This window comes from Amyelois transitella, chromosome 20 (genome assembly GCF_032362555.1).
Source record: "Amyelois transitella isolate CPQ chromosome 20, ilAmyTran1.1, whole genome shotgun sequence".
NCBI lineage: Eukaryota > Metazoa > Arthropoda > Insecta > Lepidoptera > Pyralidae > Amyelois > Amyelois transitella.
In genome coordinates, this window is record NC_083523.1 from 1,505,944 (window position 1) to 1,527,132 (window position 21,189).

Below are 21,189 nucleotides of genomic sequence, written 5' to 3' on the forward strand. Positions count from 1 at the left end.
TATAATCACGTCTTAATCCCTTACGGGGTAGACAGAGCCACAGCATCTCATACTATGCCACCACAGACCATGTTCAGCTGTATGGCTTAATGATAGATTTAAAATTAAAATGGTGTTTGAGATTGAAATAGTGACAGGTTGCTAGCTCATTTACTAGAAAATATATCTAAATTTATGAGCTTTATAACTATGCCGCGTGGTTCCCGGCACCGATAAAAAAAGGAATAGGACCACTCCATCTCATTGCCCATGGATGTCGTAAGAAGCGACTAAGCCTATTCCGGTTTATAAACTTGGAATTATTATTTTGGGCTATGGGCTAGCAACCTATGACAGGTTGTAAGCGAAGGAAGTATGCAGAGATCGTGGCAAGCGGATAGATGTAGTCTCTGCCTACCCCTTCGGGAAAAAGGCGTAATTTTATTTATATATGTATGAATAAGATATGACAGATATGTGAATAATTTTAAAATCCGTATAAATTAGGTTGCGGTGCCGTTGTGTACGGAACCATAAAATGAACAAAATCGTACTGAATAAATAATGACTTTAGGGCTGCCCCGGCGTGATACTAGCTCGAATGCGCGACCCTCATTTGCATATTCAACATGTCATTTTTAATCTGACGTTTAATTTTTATCCGACTGCCCCGGAAAAAGTGTGATCGATGCCCCTCACTCAATGCATAGAAACTTTGCTTGCGCGATTCAGAATCTTCGATGCTGGCTGATGGCGTACGTAATATGGGAAGCATTAGGAACACCTATGAGGTCTATCCACGATTATATCATCATCCTATTTTTGTTATTCAGTATTGGATTAAGTATTAATTAAGCATTTGTCTTCCAATACACCTAAATTTGTTCTACATTCATTCATGTTTTTTTAATGTAGACAATGTGCATTCGTCTACGATTTAGATTTTAGAGATCTATATTTGTAAATTGATGTCCGATGAAAATGCTGCAGTGTAGTTTGTTCCGCCGCTTCTACTACACATGCGCTTTGGAAGCGATAGTAGTTATAATTAAATTAAAATGATGTGACGTCAAATAGTGACATGTTGCTTGCCCATCGCCCTAAAAAAGAATCCCAAGTTTATAAGCCTATCCCTAAGTCGCCTTTTACAACATCCATGGGAAAGATATGGAGTGGTCCTATTCTTTTTTGTATTGGTGCCGGGAACCACACGGCACATTTTACCATTATCATTCGGATTAATGTAAAAATCTCAGAAAAGAACCACAGTCATAGTTGGTATTAGAACTTATTCATTACGATTTTTTATTCGGGTAACCACCATTACAGTTTGTCCACAGAAACTCCTTTTATTTTTTTTTTAATTGAAGTATAACAAACAGTTACATATTTGAGGTAAATATTTGACAGTTAAAAAAGCAAGTTTAAATAACAATGCAACCAACTACATTGTTCACGGCATAAATTTATGTGTATCTATAAAATAAAAATATTGCCACAAGTGTAAGTATTTTCAAATAATTACACAAAATAAAAAAAAGTTAACACAGTATTAATTAATTGGTATAAAAGTATAGGTTTTTAAACATGGGACTCTTTTTTAGGCGATGGGCTAGCGACCTGTCACTATTTGGATCACAATTAGAATAGAATAGAATAGATTTATTTTCAAAATTGATAATTAATTCTATCATTAAGCCAAATAGCTGAACGTGGCCGATCAGTCTTTTCAAGACTGTTGGCTCTGTCTACTCCACAAGGGATATAGACGAGATTATAAGTATGTTTGTATAAAAGTACCGAACAAAAAACATGCTTGGATTTTAGTGTGTAAGTGATTCATTTCAGTCTTATCCAGTTCAGATCATAGTAATATTGGTTCTGTCATAAATCCTACTAATACTATAAATGCGAAAGTTTGTGAGTATCTCAGGATGTTAGTATGGATGTTTGTTACTCTTTCACGCAAAAACTACTGAACCGATTACGATGAAACTTGGTATGTAGGTAGCTGAAGACCCAGAATAACATATAGGATTTTATTTCTTTATTTATTTATTCTTTATTGTAACAATTACAATTTGTAAAGTACAAGAGTCGGACTTAATGCTAATAGCATTATCTAACAGTCTACCATTGGGTTAAGCAAAGAACCTTTGTGTGGGTGATAATAATAATGTATAATAAACATACTTACGAGTACTATACAATTTATACTATAAACCTAATGATAAATAGTATACTATAAATATAATGATTTCACGCGGACGAAGTCGCGGGCGGCCTCTAGTCAATAATAATTATGACAATACATACTTCATGAAAATTATCTCATAATTATACAATCCACTGGTTGTGTTGAAATTCATTTCAGTTCATTAATATATGTACGTCCAGTTTGTAGTTCAAAAACTCATTATTCCGTATTATAGCGTTAATTACTTATAAATTTGATCATGTTAAACTTTTTGTGCCGTGTGGTTCCCGGCACCAATACAAAAAAGAATGGGACCACTCCATCTCTTTCCCATGGATGTCGTAAAAGGCGACTAAGGGATAGGCTTACAAACTTGGGATTCTTTTTTTAGGCGATGAGCTAGCAACCTGTCACTATTTGGATCTCAATTCTATCATTAAGCCAAATAACTGAACGTGGCCGATCAGTCTTTTCAAGAATGTTGGCTCTGTCTACCCCACAAGGGATATAGACGTGACCATATGTATGCATGTATGTAAACTTTAATATGGTTTGTTGTTTAATCTCTTTTTTTTCATTAATGACTAGCTTTTGCGTGGGGCTTCGCTGCCGTGGGAAATTACAGAAAAAAGTTCATTCTAAATCTGTGGCAATTTTTGTGAAATACACGCCAACAGTATTTGAGTTTGTTCATTACAAACATACAAATCTTCATTTCTCTTTATGCCCTGGCCGGGATTCGAACCCGGGACCTGCTACCACAGATAAGCGCACTACCGCTCCCCCACAGAGGCCGTAATACGTCAAAGAACCAGCAAGTTCTCTGGTTGCAAATGCTGGCTTTAAGCAAAACAGAAGAATTTTTGAGACCAATAACCTATCATCAATACAAAAAAGAATAGGACAATACAAAAAATATCCCGGCACCAATACAAAAAAGAATTCAACTCCATCTCGTTCCCATGGATGTCGTAAAAGGCGACTAAGGGATAGGCTTATAAACTTGGGATTCTTCTTTTAGGCGATGGGCTAGCAACCCGTCACTATTTGAATCTCAATTCTATCATTAAGCCAAACAGCTGAACGTGGCCCATCAGTCTTTTCAAGACTGTTGGCTCTGTCTACCCCGTAAGGGATAAAGACGTGATCATATGTATGTATAACCTATCATTCATTTCCCACCATATTTGACAGGACGCTATCAAAAAATTCCTACCTGAACAGCAAGCAAGTGAAATTTGAAAAATATTTATTTGAAATTGTTTAGTGTGAAACGGCACGGACGCGCCGTCCGGTCCGGTCCTTACGCCTGACCGGTTTTATTGAAGCCGGTCCGGTGGAAGAACGGTTGCTCTGTCATGTTCCGTTGTAAGTTAAGAAATAATCATCGTCCCGTGATATTTGTTCAAACCCTTTTTACACCTTTGATGCTCTGAAGAATTGGTATAATTCATTCATCATACATATATGTATATAATAATTGCAGCTGTTTGGCTTAATGATGGAATTGAGATTTAATAAGTGACAGGTTGCAAGCGTATAGCTTAAAAAGAATCAATCCCAAGATTATTGTAGTAAAGAAAAACGTAAAAGTAAATATTATAGTCTATCACTATAGGTACTTTGTAAATAAATAAATAAATTTGAACATCATAACATCAAATAGTGACAGATTCGCCTAAAAGAAGGATCCCAAGTTTAAGCTGCTTAAGTTATTAAGCGATATGAAGTACTAAGTAAGTTGAGTCCTATAATAATGAATAAGAATTTTGAATTTGAATGAAAAAAATGAAAAATGAAAATATCTTTATTTGCAAATAAATGTTATACAATATTGTGCGCTGGCACCCACGATAGGTTTCCCTGTGTTGTGGGTGACAGGCTCTTCAGTAGACATTATTATTTCGTCACTTTGTTCGAAGATATAGATAAGGGAATATATGTGTTTTAATACATATATTAGTTTAATTGGTAGTCCTTTTATTGTTCGAGCAAATCGCGCACTATTAAGATTTTTTTTTTTTTTTTTTTTTTTTTGTGTTGGTCACCCCATCTCGTTGTGCCCCACTCCGTGCCGCTGCGCCATATTTAGCTCATTCTTTTATTGTGCGCGCAACGGAACGCACACGTCGTACTACTATTATTTTACGTCGAAAATGCCGAAGCGTAGTGCAGAGGATAGAATTGCACGTTATTCACGAAAAATTAAGAAGCTTCAAAATGAAGAAATTAAGCGCCGCAAACGTGTTATTATTTATTCTGATTCATCAGATGATGACAATATGTCGGGTAAGCAAATATTCATTCTTACATATTACCTTGAAACTTCAGAGTTAACCGTGAGTTAACCAAGAAGTTTATAAGAGCCCTAGAGTTAACCGTGAGTTAACCAAAGGGTATTTTTATCAATCGAGTTAACCGTGAGTTAACCTTATGTAAAAGTTCAGCGGATTTTATTCCTACCCTCATATTTTGTCTTGTTATTTTTAGATATCGAATATATTAAAAACGCTGACAATAACACGGCCAATATCGAACCAGAGGTTCCTGATCAGGCCGTGCCCTTGCCAGATGACCCTCAAACCGATGATCAGCCTTTGTCTTCATTAGATCCTGACATACTAATGGCATTAGGGGAACCCGCTCAAGAGGAAGTTGCGTATGGAGAGGACATTCACCCAGACTTAGCCCAAAGATGGGCTCCTCTTCTCCGTAAAGGCCTGGTTGAAAAGGAACAAAAAGATAAATTGTTAAAAGAATACGCAATTCCTAAAAATTGTAAACTATTTAGAGCCCCCCTTTTAAACCCAGAAATCAATGCTGCAGTCTCCGAATTTGCCCGCGCGCGGGATAAAAAGATTGAAAATGGTCAACAGCAACTAGGCATAGGTCTAACAGCCATAAATAGGGCAATGACGGTTTTGCTTACTTCCGATAACAAAATACAGGCTATAAAATATTTATCTGATGCCTGCAGAATCTTATCAGACCTTCACGCAGCTGAGTCCCAGACCCGTAAAAAGTCTCTAACCCAAGGTTTAGAAAAATCTTTCCTTAACCTCATCCAAGACACTGATCGCGACGAAACGTTATTCGGCGCTGATTTACCAGATAAGATTAAGGCGTCAAAAGCTATTGAGAAACAGGGTTCTCAAATAAAAAAACCGGATAATAAACTTGCACCAGGATCGTCTACCTCTCGTCCCACTAGATCTCAGGGAAACTCGAAAGGCCCCTCTCGCTCGGTGGCAAGCAGGGGGGGGCGCGGTACTTCCAGGAGGAATCCTTATACGACGAGATCCACGTCTGCACAGAGCAACTTCAACCCATCCAGGATTTGGAACAAGCCTCCTCGTGCAAGCCCTCGGACATAGAGGTACATTCAGGTCGATTACAATTTTTTTACAATTGTTGGTGTAATATTACCCAAAACAAACACGTCTTAAATTGGATTCGTTATGGTTTCAAAATTCCCTTTTGTAAAAAAGTAAAGATGATGACAGGTAGGCAGCCAAAGTGGCTACCACAAGAAAGGATAGAAATGTCTAAATCTATTAAAAAATTACTAGATCTTGGAGCCATATCCGTTTGTGAACCCTCTCAAAACCAATTTATTTCTAACATATTTTTGGTACCAAAACCCAATGGTTCTAGTAGATTTATTTTGAACCTAAAACCGTTCAATAAATTTGTAGAAAAATTGCATTTTAAAATGGAAGACTACAGAACTGCAGCCCTTTTGATTTCTCAAAACTGCTTCATGGCTACCATTGATTTGAAGGAATCATACTTATTAGTGCCAATTCATCATAGTCATAAAAAATATTTGCGATTCCAATTTGAAGAAAATTCTCAGCTAATTACGTATGAATTTAATGCCATGCCATATGGTCTTTCTGTGGCACCAAGAACCTTCACAAAGATTATGAAGGTAGTTGTAGGTTATCTAAGATACCGCGGTTTTAAATCAGTGGCATATCTTGATGATATTTTTTGCTTGGGAGTTAGTCGGGAGGAATGTCAACAAAACGTGCTTGAAACATGTAGACTTTTAGAATGCCTCGGTTTTGTTATTAATTATGAAAAGAGTAACCTTCAACCCGTTACAAAATGCAAATATTTGGGTTTCGTTTTCGATTCTGTAGAAATGTCTATTAGTTTACCATTAGAAAAACAAAATTATATTTTTACCCTCCTTCAAAAATATTTATTGCTACCTAGATCTACTATACAAGAATTTGCACACTTAATTGGTGTACTGACAGCAGCTTGCCCAGCTATTTGTTATAGCTGGATGTATACAAAATCTCTAGAAAGAGAAAAGCATATAGCTTTACACAAACACAATAATAACTATAAGGCAAAATTTACTCCTTCGGAGAAAATCTTACCTGACCTACTCTGGTGGTCTCATAATATTTTTACCTCTAAAAATCAGTTGGAAAAACCCACTTTTCTTTTAGAGATCTTCTCCGATGCATCTAGACAAGGTTGGGGAGCATTTTGTAATAATACACGAACAGGGGGTAAATGGAAATCTGATGAAATACTTTTCCACATAAATTATTTAGAACTAAAAGCAGCTTTCCTTGCATTAAAAACCTTTGCCCGAGATTTGTATAATTGTGCCTTTTTGCTACGATGTGACAATGTCACCGCTATAAGTTACATTAATCGTATGGGTGGAGTTCAGTTTCCACACTTAAATGAAATTTCCAAAGAAATTTGGCAGTGGTGCGAGAACCGAAAGATATGGCTTTATGCTTCCTATATCAACACTAAAGATAACATCGAGGCTGACCAAGAGTCCCGTAATAAAAATGTAGATACGGAATTAGAAATATCTAATACAACGTTTCGTAATATTTCTGATATTTTTGGTACACCTGACATAGACCTTTTCGCTTCTCGTGCCAATGCTAAATGTCAAATGTATGCGTCTTGGAAACAAGACCCAGATTCCCTCGCAGTCGATGCTTTTACTTTTACCTGGCAACCATATTATTTTTACGCATTTCCTCCATTTAGTCTCATACCGAAATGCCTAAATAAAATTAAAGCAGACAAAGCAGAAGGCATATTAGTTTTCCCCTACTGGCCTTCACAGCCATGGTTCCCATTTCTAAAAGACATGTGCATCTCCAGTATTTTGTATTTCAAAGCCGATGATCATCTCGTAAATTTCATTTACAGGAAACGACAACAATTCAAACTTACCCTGGGTGTAGCGAAGCTCTCCGGGAAGCTTTGTTAAGGAAAGGTACCCCGGACGAAGCTCTAGATATAATGTTGTCTTCATTAGCTCAAAATACTTTACAACAATATGGCTGCACATTTAAATTATGGTGGTCATATTGCAATGATTTAAATTTAAATCCTTATGACACTCCTTCAGAGTCTGTCATTTTGTCATTCCTTACAAAGGTTTATAATCAAGGTGCAGCTTACGGTTCACTCAATAGCCATAGATCTGCATTGAGTTTATTGTTAAATTGTGATTTAGGTAATTATAATCTTATTTCTAGGTTTTTTAAAGGAGTTTATAAACTGAGACCCACTGTCCCAAAATACATAGGAACGTGGGATCCCCAGTCAGTTTTAAATCATATAGCTCTGTGGAAACCACATAACGAAATTTCATTGGAAAAATTATCAAAGAAATTGGCAATTCTATTAGCAATTTGTACAGCTCACCGAATACAAACGCTGTCATTAATCAAAATCCATAATATAAAAATTTGTTCTGACAATATTACAATAATCATTTCTGATATTATAAAAACTTCAGGCCCTGGTCGGTCTCAACCTTTGTTGATTCTCCCTTTTTTCCATGACAATAAGGACATATGTCCAGCTACCGCTATTAAAGATTACATTTCTAGAACTGAACAGTTAAGAAACGACAGTGTAAAAAACTTGTTATTGACGTTCAAGCCACCACACAAGCCAGCAACAAGCCAGACGATCGCGCGCTGGATCAAGCAGGTCCTAGCCGAGAGCGGGGTGGACGTGTCGATGTTCAGTGCGCACAGCACTCGGCACGCTTCCACCTCCGCGGCCAAGCGCGCGGGCGTCTCTCTTGATGTGATACGCAGGACGGCGGGTTGGACGTCAGCATCTAGTACATTTGCTAAGTTCTATGATCGACCACTAATCGATTCGAATAACTTTGCTCAATCAGTTTGTTTTCCTGGTCCACTTTCTTAACTGTTCGGTCTCTTATTAATTTTCTTGCATTTATATTAAATAATAAAAATGTATTAGTATTGTTATGAATATAACAGCACATTTTGATCTAAAAATAAGTTGATTATTTTAATTTGTGTTTACTTTCGGCAAAATATCTATCTCTAAACATCTACCAATTAAACTAATATATGTATTAAAACACATATATTCCCTTATCTATATCTTCGAACAAAGTGACGAAATAATAATACATGATCAAACGAACTTACAAGTGAAGTTCGATCAGTATTATATGAGTCACTTTTTCGAAGATATAGAAGCTCCCACCCAACCGCGCCCCATGTATAATTTTGCCAAAGATTGAGAAACTCTAAAGAATGAGCTAAATATGGCGCAGCGGCACGGAGTGGGGCACAACGAGATGGGGTGACCAACACAAAAAAAAAAAAAAAAAAAAAAAATCTTAATAGTGCGCGATTTGCTCGAACAATAAAAGGACTACCAATTAAACTAATATATGTATTAAAACACATATATTCCCTTATCTATATCTTCGAAAAAGTGACTCATATAATACTGATCGAACTTCACTTGTAAGTTCGTTTGATCATGTATTATAGGATATTGTTTATTTCATTATAGATAAATTATTTTCTAGAATATTATTTCTACTTAACTTTGATTAAGTGGAAAAGAAATCTTAATTGAATTAACAATTTCTAACAATAATGATAATCAAGTATAGCAAATTAACAGTGGAAAAGAAATTTAACTTAAGTTAACAATTTCTAGCAACAAAGATAGTATAATTAAGTACTTATAGCAAACTCACAATTTTAACCAATTAAGTATGGTAATCAAGTATGTAATATGTAGTTTGTAGTTAGTAAAATTCTTGAAGTATGTAAATATTAGTAGATGGTATTTTTGAATTGAATTCGTGTACATAATCAAGTGAATGAATCTCATCATATAATATAAAACCAATTTATTAAATTCATGCATTATAAAAATCTATCTCAAATAATCACCTTGCATAATGGTGTCAATACTAAATAATTATGTTTCGTTCAAATAACGATGTGTTCGCAATAACCAGTTTTTATGTAATGACATAGAATAGATTTTCAGTCTCACTGTAGGTCATGTTGCTGAGCCAAGCTAGAATAAACTTTCCAAAGGAACGGTTACTGCTGTTTTTAATGTTTCGGTCTATCAACAGTAGTTTGTTATAGAGTTTTGGACCAAGATAGTTGAAGAATCTCCTAGCAAATACTGTTTTTATTTGGGGAACAGGACAACGCTGTATACGTCTTGACGCTCTGGGTGGTGGCGTAGGGATAGTCTGTCTGTGGAACCTAGTTAACGTAGCATATATAAACAATTTGCGTACCGATAACACATTTGCCTCTTCGTACACCTTTGTAGTCGGATAGCGGAACGAGACACCGAGGATAACCTTCAAGATTGCTCGTTGGGCCCGTTCGACTATCAAAGCGTGGGTATTGGTTGCACCACCCCAGGAGGTGATGCAATATGTAATAATGCATTGGCAAAGAGCTTTGTATGTACTGATAAGGAGTTTTGTATCCGCAGCTAGTCTTAATTGTTTAAAAATATATATAAGCTTTCTAACTCTGCCAGAGAGAGTAGATATGTGCTGTTTCCAGCTTAGGTGTTGGTCAACTGTTACTCCTAAGTATTTTATTGAGGTTACCCTTGCAAGATGAGTGCAGTTACAGGTTGTCCTTGCATTGTAAGAAATTGTACGGTTACATGGAAATCCGTGCAGTGTGATATTAAAGTTCGGCTGAGCACTTGTGATTGCCGTCTTAGAAAAACAGACGTAATTGGATTTAGTGGTGTTAAGTGTCAGGAGACGATCCTCCAACCACGTAGTTATTTTGGCAAGGCCGTCTTCCGCTAATGCCTTAACTCCATCCCACGTCTTGTCGTGAAAAATTACCGCAGTGTCGTCGGCAAACATCAGTAGCTCGGCTCCTGAGATTTTAAGACTACAAAGGTCATTAATATAAACTAGAAAGAGCGAGGGACCGAGCGCACTGCCCTGTGGAACTCCGAACGAACACTTAGCTTCACGACTCTCGTAGTTTTTAACTTTAACATGCTGCCGTCTTTCCGTGAGGTAATCCTTGAACCAGGAAAGTACTAATCAGTCGGTGAGACGCGCTACGACACGGTTCGTAGCAGGGTGATGCAAGTACCTGATTCCTCGTCGTAGTATAGCGGTCGTAGACGGTACCTGCGTGCTGCGTCACAGCTTCGTAGCATTAACGGTGGGGGATCGTAGCGCGCTCGTAGCTTGTAGAATATTCGCACTCAACGCGCACTTCGTCGTCACTCGCCTATCCTCGGCGCTTCCTCGTAGGTTGAAGAGAGACAAAAATATCAACTGTTTGTTTTCGCGGGTTTGGGTGGAGGTGAGGAGACGGGCGCGTCTCGCTGTTTCTTGTCGTAGCGCACCAGAATGCGTTGGAATTTTATATTTTTTAAAACTTTGTGAGTATTCGAAAACTGATCTTGTATTGTTGCAAATAAATTCCTTTATTGCTTGCACTTTTTTAGAAATTTTGCTGGATATTTTGCAACACGTCTGTTCTCAGTTAAGTCTACGGGCGAAGAGGCCTTAAAAACAGTGAACAAGAATGCCTTAAAAACAGAGAAACATATCTCACTAAAAACTCAAAGCGTTATAATGTACAGTTCCATTACTAAATTTCGAACAATGCTGTTGTCTTCCCGATACGAACGGTGCTCGCACGGTCGCAACGGAAGTCGGACCTTAACGCTCCGCTGGCGTTATTGAAGGGGAAACTTGGAACAAACCGCCTCGCTTGATGTGGTGATATGTAGCTATGACTAACTTTAGCCCGCGGATTGCGTAAGTTGACACCAAGTTTTCAATTACCAAATTCAAATACATATAATGACGTGTATACTCCTTAATGCCGTGTGGTTTCCGGTAGATACAATATAGAATAAAGAATAGGACCACTCCATATCTTGTCCATGGATGGCGTAAAAGGCGACTAAGTGATAGGCTTATATACTTAGGATTCTTCTCTTAGGCGATGGGCTAGCAACCTATCACTATTTGAATCTCAATTCTATCATTAAACCTAACAATTGAACGTGGCATCTCAGTTTATTGTAGACTGTAGGCTCTGTCTACCCCGCAAGGGATATAGACGTGATAATACATATGTATGTATGTATGTATGTATGCATCCTTTACGTGATAAACCGTTTCGAAAAGACTGAAAGCCAACATTCAGCTGTTTTTGCCTAATGCTGGAATTGAGATATAAATTGTGACAGTTTGCGAGCCAATCACCTAAAGTGGAATCTCAATTTTTTAGCCTTTCCCTTGGTAGCCTTTCACCACATCCATGGGAAAGTAAACGTGCCGGGAAACACGCGGCAATAAAGAGATAACAGATATTCAATCTTCCTGAATAATAATAATAGAAAATCACGAATTTTCCTGTTTATGTAAAAAGTCACTACCATCAATGTTCTAATTTCGTCAATCTTCCAAGTTCCCGCTGAGATCCAACTCGTCGCAAACAAAATTGTAAAGTCCCGGATAATTTTGATAACGATCCCTCGAGACTCGTAACAGTAAATAAAGTAATTAGACAGCAAATTAGTAGCCCCCAGGGTACCGGAGTAATTAAGAATTGTGGTGGTCACTTAGAACGAAATGACTTTCTTTTATTATGAGTACTTCCAAATTGAAATGGAGGTGAAGTTTTGGGAAAGTGGGTGGCAGAAAGTGGAAAGGTCAAACATGGACTTAAAATAATAAAAATATGTACGTACATACATACATATCTATATATATAAAACTCTTCCGTTACTGAGTGACTGACTGACAGACAACGCACAGTCGAAACTACTGGTCGTAGACAGCTGAAATTTGGAATGTAGGTTCCTTGGGATATGTAGGGGAGCACTAAGAAAGGATTTTTGGAAATTCAACCCCCAAGGGGGGGAAAAGGGGTAAAAACGTTTCTATGAAAAATCTTATTCCTTGGGTTTATAAACTTGAAACTTGGCATGAACACGTACATAGGCAAGTAAATATGTTTGACATTATAAGTTTTTTCAAACTACCCTCCAATCGTGATTTAGGGGGTGCGATTGGGTGACTGATTTATTAACGCACAGCCGAAACCGCTCGGTATAGGAGTCTGAGATTTTGAACAGAGGTTCCTTTAGTAACATAAGTGAGCACTAGGAAGGGATTTTTGAAATGTCAACCCCCAAGGGGGGGAAACGGGATAAACTGAGCCGGGGCTGCGGGAAAGTTCTAACGAGATACCGTGGCCCCGGAACGCAAAGGGCAACTGAAGGAACGAGATGTTTTAGTCAGTAAAAGTCTGACACTCCCTTCCGTTCCACCCAGAGCGGGAGAGGTCATTTGATGATTTCCCATCCTTAAAAAAAAAGACTTTGTATGACAACTTTCAGTCGTCTCTTTAACATACATAATAACATACATAATTATGTACATACATGCATAACATTAATAACATCACGCCTTTAAATCCCTATTTTGTGTTAACACTACCCATACAAACAGCTACGAAATTTGTCCGCATCCATTTTCACCTAAATTCTTAACGTTAATGAGATTTACTTTTTATTATCAGGTCAACCTAATAGCCTCACATGTACGTATAACTTCGTAAGAATTTTCTTTCAACTCCTAACCGTTGAGGAGTTGTACCTTCCATCATCAGCTCATTCACATGGGATGATGACTATCAGACGCAAATACTTAAACAGATCTATGAAATTGTCAAAAACGTAATTGCCTGTAAATTTGAGGTTTGCCCTTGATTTCCCTGGAATACCATCATCAGATCCTGACTAGGTAACAACGGGACCAACTTGAAAGTATACTCTACCGAACAAAAAAGAATCACGTAAATCGGTCCATAAATCTCGGCGTAATCGGTATGCATAAATAAAACACCCGAATTTTATTTTCTATTAACTATCACGAGTTGTCTCGATGCTCGATAGATGGCGTTGGCATCGAGATAGATCGCGCTATGGTTTCGTTACCGTCATTTAGCTAGGTAGCGTAAAATATTTTAATTTATCGTGTAACTTTAGCAGCGCCCCTAGCGGACATACGCGAAACTACATATTACACACTACAAATATTTTGATTTGAAATTATTATTCGTTTGATTCATTAATTTTTAACTTGACTTATTTAACTTATTTTACTCTCTATTTCAGTTAATTTTTGATTTGTTGATTAGATTTGATATTTTTGATAGTGATAGGTGTCGAAGTGCGAGAAGTCTTAAATATTGGTTAGTAAAAAATACGTATCAGTTGCGGAAAGCAGGATGGCACTAAATAGGATGGGATGGGACAGGATAGGACTGGACGGGACAGGACGGGACACAACAGGTTGGGACGGGACGGAACAGAACGAGAAGAGACGGGACAAGATGGGAGAAGCCATATGAATTTAAACCAAATATAAACATAAAACAGCCCCGCACGATACGGGATAAAAAAATGGGTGAAATTTTATGGCGTATCCTTATAATATAAATACATTTGCGCGGGCGAAGCCGCGGGCAAAAGCTAGTATACATATAGTCACGTCTATATCCCATGCGGGGTAGACAGAGCCAAAACAGTCTTGAAGACTAAATGGCCACGTTTAGCTATTTGGCTTAATGATAGAATTGAGATTCAAATAGTGACAGGTTGCTAGCTAGCCTAAAAATATGTAATCCTATGTATATATTATAAATGCATTTATGTACATACATATCATCACGTCTATATCCCTTACGCGATAGACAGAGCCGCCAGTCTTGAAAAGATTGAGAGGCCACGTTCAGCTGTTTGGCTTTTTGATAGAATTGAGATCCAAATAGTGACAGGTTGCTAGCCCATCGACAAAAGAAGAATCCCAAGTTTATAAACCAATCCCTTAGTCGCCTTTTACGACATCCGTGGGGAAGAGATGGAGTAGTCCTATGTTTTTTTTTCTATTGGTGCCGGGAACCACACGGCATGTATGTATTTTTCAGTATGCATGTGCACTTTATCGCACCACCAACTTAAAGTTTTTCTGTTAGGTCAGCTGGTAGACTGACGGAAAACGCCAAACGGCATTAAGTCCGCTAATAAAGTTTTTAAGTGCCGTGTGGTTCCCGGCACTAATACAAAAAAGAATGGGGCAACTCCATCTCTTTCCCATGGATATCGTAAAAGGCGACTAAGGGATAGGCTTACATACATACTTGGGATTCTTTTTTAGGCGAGATGGGCTAGCAACCTGTCACTATTTGAATCTCAATTCTATCTTAAAGCCAAATAGCTGAACGTTGCCTATCAGTCTTTACAACACTGTTGGCTCTGTCTACCCCGCAAGGGATATAGACATGACTATATGTATGTATGTATGTTGTTTGTAACGTCTTCATAGGTTATCTACTGAATTAATCTTCTCGAACTATCACGTATTTATGGATAAGAGTCTTGAGAAGGTCGTAGGTAGGTGATCTTAACGGTAACATTACAACAAAAAATATTAAAAGAAAGCTTAAAGAGTATTTTGTAGAAAATATGGATAAATATTTTTTGTGAAAATGTTTTAAATGCCTAACTACCTTAGTAACGTTGTTTATTATTATTTTATTTTATTTTTTCTTACGTATGTAACTGTCAATAAAACTTTGAAATGTATTTAACTGCATTAGTACACAACAAACCTTTGTGGTTATAACCTAATGCATTATGTGTACCATTGTAATTGATGTTTTTTTTTTTGGAATGACAATAAATAAAAAAAAAGGTGGGTTATTTGGAATATTTTCACGTTTCTCTCAACTGTTAGGTGAAGCTTGGTTCAACCAAAACCCAACAAGTTTGGACACTGATCGTCTCAGCTCAGAGCTTCTAGAATTTTGTAACAAGATTACAGTTCAAACTTTAACTATTCCGGCAAAAGCTCGCGGTTAAGCTAGGTCGAGTGTCAGCTTTTCTGGGCAAAATAAAAGAAGCTACCTTAAAATTTTGCCGTGTGATTCCCGGCACCAATAAAAAAAAGCCACGCATCTCTTTCTTAGAATAAATTAAGTCAGTATTTGGTTATTAATTTTAAGATTCTTAAAAATTAGCCGTATGGTTCCCGGTACCAATAGAAAAAATAATAGGACCACCCCATCTCTCTTCCATGTGTGTCGTAAAAGGCGACTAAGGGGTAGGCTTATAAACTTGGGATTCTTCTTTTAGGCGATGTGCTAGCAACCTGTCACTATTTGAATCTCAATTCTATCTTAATGCCAAATAGCTGAACGTGGCCTATCAGTCTTATCAAGACTGTTGGCTGTCTACCCCGTAAGGGATATAGACGTGATATAATCATGTATGTATGTGAAAATTTCGTCATTCTTTCTTTTCTGAGCTTTTCTTAGTCCAGGGCTCCGTTGTTGTGGGTGATTTCAGAAAAAATGTGGCATGTATTTGAACTCGAGTGAGATTAACCACTTATTTATCTTATACTATATCTTAACTATTCTCTTATTAAACTCAGCAAACTCTCTCTCACGAAATGTTTTTGAGGTTGCCTAGAAGAGATTGCATAATGCGATAAGGCCGCCTTTTGTACATTACCTTAACATTATAAGCCTAAGATAAATTTATAGTTATGAGAAATTAAGGTTATTCTATCTATCTCTCAATCTAACCACGCCCAAACACTAGGAAGAAGCATATAGATATGGAAATTTAAACAAAATAAACACTATTCTAGTCTTGATTCTATCATAAAGCTGTGAGACTTTTTCTATAAAATTATTTGAGTGCGTTTGACCCAATCTGTCAGGTAGTAAGCAAGATAGGCGCACGGAGGGGTTTTAGTGGGTTGGCTGGTTTCCAGGAGTCCCACACTCTCCCGGGTGAAGACCCGGGGGGGATTTCCCCTTCGATAATAAACAAAAGGTGGTAAAGCCCAAATAGTGCCTATTTACATACATACATACATATAGTCACGTCTATATCCCTTACGGGGTAGACAGAGCCAACAGTCCCGAAAAGACTGAATGGCCACGTTCAGCTGCTCGGCTTGATGATGGAATTGAGATCCAAATAGTAACAGGTTGCTAGCCCATCGCCTAAAAAATCGCAATTTTATGAGCCTATCCCTTAGTCGCCTTTTACGACATCCATGGGAAAGAGATGGAGTGGTCCTATTCTTTTTTGTTTTGGTGCCGGGAACCTTCTGAGGCTTCTCGAGATTTTTGGGCTCTGACCGTAAATATATGTCTTCTTACTCCTGGCGGTAATTCTTGTACAAATTTACGTTTCTGGAGAGGAGCCCGGGGTGTGCCTTTTCAGTGTGCATTGGGTGAGTGAGGTTCTTAGATGAAGCGACTCCCGTCTCTGAAAACCGCAACCTCACCCATGTTGGATATTTATAAAACGAATAATGTGCCTAGTCGTCTTTCACGTCATCACGACGGAAGATAGATGGAGTCTCTTCAAAATTGCCGGTAACCACACGGAAAAGACGTAATAAGTTTATTGTATGTTTACTTAAACATATCTGGCGAACTAAACTAGAAAAATAAATCCGAGAAATAAATATTAACCCTTACTACTCCTAATACATACCAATTTCGTATAACCCTATTCTATTGGGTTAGCCAAAAATTACTCATATTTATTCTTTCCTTATAACAAGTTCACTCAAAGGTTTTGTACAAAGGAAATTGTGTTTTATTGCATGGAAATAAAGTTATCTCTTCTAGAAGCTTTTTCGGTAATCATTACTGTGTTTGGTTTTTCTTACACGCTAAAATTAGTTGCAGACATTTTTCTCCAAATTCCAACTATATGATACTAGCTTGAATCCGGAGTTTGACCCGCGTGAATTTAGCGCCATTTACAAAAAAGCGACGAATTTAAATTTGCAGATTAAAATTCTTTCTCCTCTTGGCTATAAAATAATAAATAAATAAATATATACGGGACAAATTACACAGATTAAGTTAGCTTCGAAGTAAGTTCGAGACTTGTGTTGCGAGATAGTAACTCAACGATACTATATTTTATAATAAATACTTATATAGATAAACATCCAAGACCCAGACCAATCAGAGAAAGTTCGTTCCTCATCATGCCCTGAGCGAGATTCGGTCCCGGGATATAATATGTTAGTTGGAGCTATCAGTTCATAATGTATCTTTGCAATGAAAAACAGATATCGTAACATCAGCAACTAAGTACCTTGTACCAAACCAAATAGTAGAAATTGCAATAAATCTGTTGCACGCTACTATAATTCTCATTTGCGATCGAATACATTTCCGATTTCCTTATAAATAAGGCTAAATGCACACTTCGCTTCCCGCTGTAGAACGTCGGCGCTCCCGCGGGAATTTTCCCGTAATGTTTCAGCGTTTCGGAACTGTTCAACTGTGAAGTCTGGTTTGTATAAGCTGCAATTTCAAGAAAATTGGGTTGTAAATGCATTGAAACTAATATAATTGGATGTTATTTACACCGGTCTTTGTAATAACTTCTGACCATTATGACTATCTATATAGATACAACAGACATACATATAATGACGTCTATATCCCTTGCGGGGTATACAAAGCCAATAGTCTCGAAAATACCAATTGGCCAATGATAGAATTGAATATCAAATATTGACAGGTTGCTAGCCCATGACCTACCAGAAGAATCCCAAGTTTATTAGCCATACCTTTAGTCGCCTTTCACGACATAGGGCTCTTCCCTAGTCCTGTGGAGTGGTCCTATTCTATTGAAATGACGGGTACCACACGGCACTAAATTGTTTAAAAACACCACATTCTACCAATGCAGTGAAAAAAAATACAATTAAAAAATTACCGCTACATTACTAATATTCCAACTGCATACATTGGAATCATCATTTTTTTATTTAAATAAAGGTAACTGCACACTTCCGCATTGCGATTCCCGCCCGTCGCTACTCAGCGCAGAGCCGGGAATTCATTTTGAAACGTTACGTTCGGGCTTTCGGAACTAGTCACCTGGGAATTTGGTTTTAGATTAAGTGTATCGGCCATTTCATGTTTATCGATGAATTGTATGCATTGCTAACTAAGCAGGTATACGAGGGTGCTATAGTATAGTGAGGTTAGGAGTGTGATTGAGAGCCGAGTGGTTCCCGGCACCAATAAAAAAAGGAATATATAAATTTATACTAATATTATAAAGCTGAAGAGTTTGTTTGTTTGTTGGAACGCGATAATCTCAGGAACGACTGGTTCAAATAAAAAAAAAATTATGTTGAATAGACAATTTATCGAGGAAGGCTTTAGGCTATAAAATATCACGTTGCAACTATAAGGAGCTAAGAAATATTGGAAAATGTGAAAAAAAAACGAGGAAAATTATTCATCCTTGAGGGCTTCCGTTGCGTGCGCTGCGAAAACGGTTCAAGATACCAAAATAATATGTATGAAAGAATTATTCCTCTTAAAATAATCTAAAAAAAATGTCATTTCGTTGACATCAAAAAGAAAAGACCATTGAACTTGTGGCGACATCTATACGCCAGCGAAAAATATAAATCGCGCAAACAAAGATTTCACGAATTGGAGCATATATACAACCTCCGACACAACATCGTCTGTCGCGCGGTTCCCCAGGCATAACACCTAGCCTGGCGGAAGATCTTCCCTTTGGTGGCGGTCGAGCCGAATCATCACTTCCGCTGCAATTTTTTGCTGGAAAAACCAAGACTCTTGATAGCATTATTTAACTTAAAGAGGTCTCACATCAGTTCTGATAGCATTAAGAATGTTATATAATGTAGAGGTCTTTGATAAATTGGCCGCAGTCTAAACTTGTAATTATGTTAGCAACTCGCGGAAGTTATAAAGTCTGTTATCCTGTGCTACGTACGGATAGGCTTTACACGCTATAATATACTTTGTATTTCATAGCGAAATCACTGTGCTTTATTTATTAGTGTAATCAAAAATACCTATGTATATATACATATATATATTTAATAAAAATACCTATATACATACAAACATACACATACTTAGGCCGCAGTCTGAACTTGTCATTATATAAGTAACCATAACACATATCCCCTGCGGGGCAGACACAGTCAATAATTCTATAAAGGCCTGATAAGTCACGTTCAGCTTTTTGTCAAGAAGAATCTAAAGTTTATAAGCTTGTCCCTGAGTCACCTTTTACGACATCCATGGGTAAGAAATGGAGTGATCCTATTCTTTTACATTTGGTGCCGGGAACCACACGAAATTGTGTGCAAATCGTACAAAAAGACTAGAATAAATAATCTTTTGCAAAATTATAAGTGAAAATGTGAACAAATGCAGAAATATTCTAGGCTTTCACGACCATAGGGTAAACATTACTAACTGATAATTTTTCTACGGCCAGCCTTTGTTTTTTGTGATAAACAAAATGGCGTTATGCTATAGAGTCCACTCTTAAAAAACTAAACGTACAAACAATTGCTAACTATTGAAATATTTCAGTCAGTCAGCCGCATTCAAACTTCAGTCAATTTTGTCATTGTAATTCTAAGATCTCGTTGTAGCCAAAAATAATACAAAAATGGATTTGATTACATATTTTCGCGGCATGTCAAATATTCCTTTTGCGTGATGCTTCAAACAGAGACCAAGTTTTGAAGCAGCTAAGAATTCAATTCGGAATGCGCTTTGTCAAATGGTTGAAGTATATACAGCGTTGAATAATAAATGTGGCGTTTCACGATTAGCCTGTTATCACCTCTACCCTGTTCTGCTTTTCCTCCCATCCATTCTTCTCTGATATTATAGAACTATCACTAAGACAAATAGCTGAACGTGGCCTATCAGTCTTTACAAGACTGTTGGCTCTGTCTACCCCGCAAGAGATATAGACGTGATTAAAATGTATGTATGTATTATAGAACTCTGTGGTTACTACTGTCCAGCTATCCTTATAAAGATGTCCATGTATATGTATTATTATGTATTAAGCCGTGTGGTTCCCGGCACCATTGAAAAAAAGAATAAGACCACTCCATCTCTTTCCCACGGATGTCGTAAAAGGCGACTAAGGGATAGGCTAGAAACCTGTCACTATTTGAATTCTATCATTAAGCCAAATAGCTGAACGTGGCCATTCAGTCTTTTCAAGACTGTTGGCTTTGTCTACCCCGCAAGGGATATAGACGTGACCATATGTATGTATATATGTCCAAGAATATCCAAAAATTGTTTATCGTGTTGAACTTCTTGAAAAGACATCTTAGAACACTTCTAATCAGTCAACGTAACCACTGTACCACTGGTCTCAAAGGAAATCTAAGTTCGCGGAATTTAATCTTGGCGAAGCGTGATCCGTCATAGCAAATCGGCTTGGAAATTATGTTTCTTGCGATTTCTTCGTATTTCACGTTCACATTGTGCCGTGTGGTGTCCGGCACTTGAGAATTGAATCACCCAACCACTGACGATATATTCGTACCTACTGACATAATTTGTTCTACATTCATTCCTGCTTATTAATGTAGACAATATGCATTCGTCCCCGATTTCGATTTAAGAGATCTATATTTGTAAATTGACGCCCAGTGAAAATGCTGCAGTGTAGTTGGTTCCGCCGCTTCTTCTACACATGCGCTTTGGAAGCGGCAGTAGTTATAATTAGATTTAAGTGATGTGACGTCAATAAGTGATACGTTAATCGTATCCAATTTTCAAAATAAATCTATTCTATTCCCATGGATGATTCCCATATAT

General features: G+C 37.4%; 2 protein-coding genes across 2 annotated transcripts in view; both read left to right on the forward strand.

The window, feature by feature from the left end:
- LOC106138444 (hemicentin-2) overlaps positions 1-21,189 on the forward strand; it is a 124,912-nt gene that overhangs the window by 28,796 nt on the left and 74,927 nt on the right. The gene's annotated exons all lie outside the window — the stretch shown is intronic.
- On the forward strand, positions 4,333-5,550 carry LOC132902976 (uncharacterized). The gene is made up of 2 exons (XM_060950089.1): positions 4,333-4,465; positions 4,667-5,550. The coding sequence occupies exons 1-2, from the start codon at positions 4,333-4,335 to the stop codon at positions 5,548-5,550; spliced, it is 1,017 nt and encodes a 338-aa protein (XP_060806072.1).

Bases quoted from the DNA above. Each gene is read 5' to 3' on its own strand.
- LOC132902976 (XM_060950089.1), top strand. From the start codon at position 4,333: ATGCCGAAGCGTAGTGCAGAGGATAGAATTGCACGTTATTCACGAAAA. The intron at 4,466-4,666 runs GTAAGCAAATAT...TGTTATTTTTAG, and splicing joins AGATGATGACAATATGTCGG to ATATCGAATATATTAAAAAC.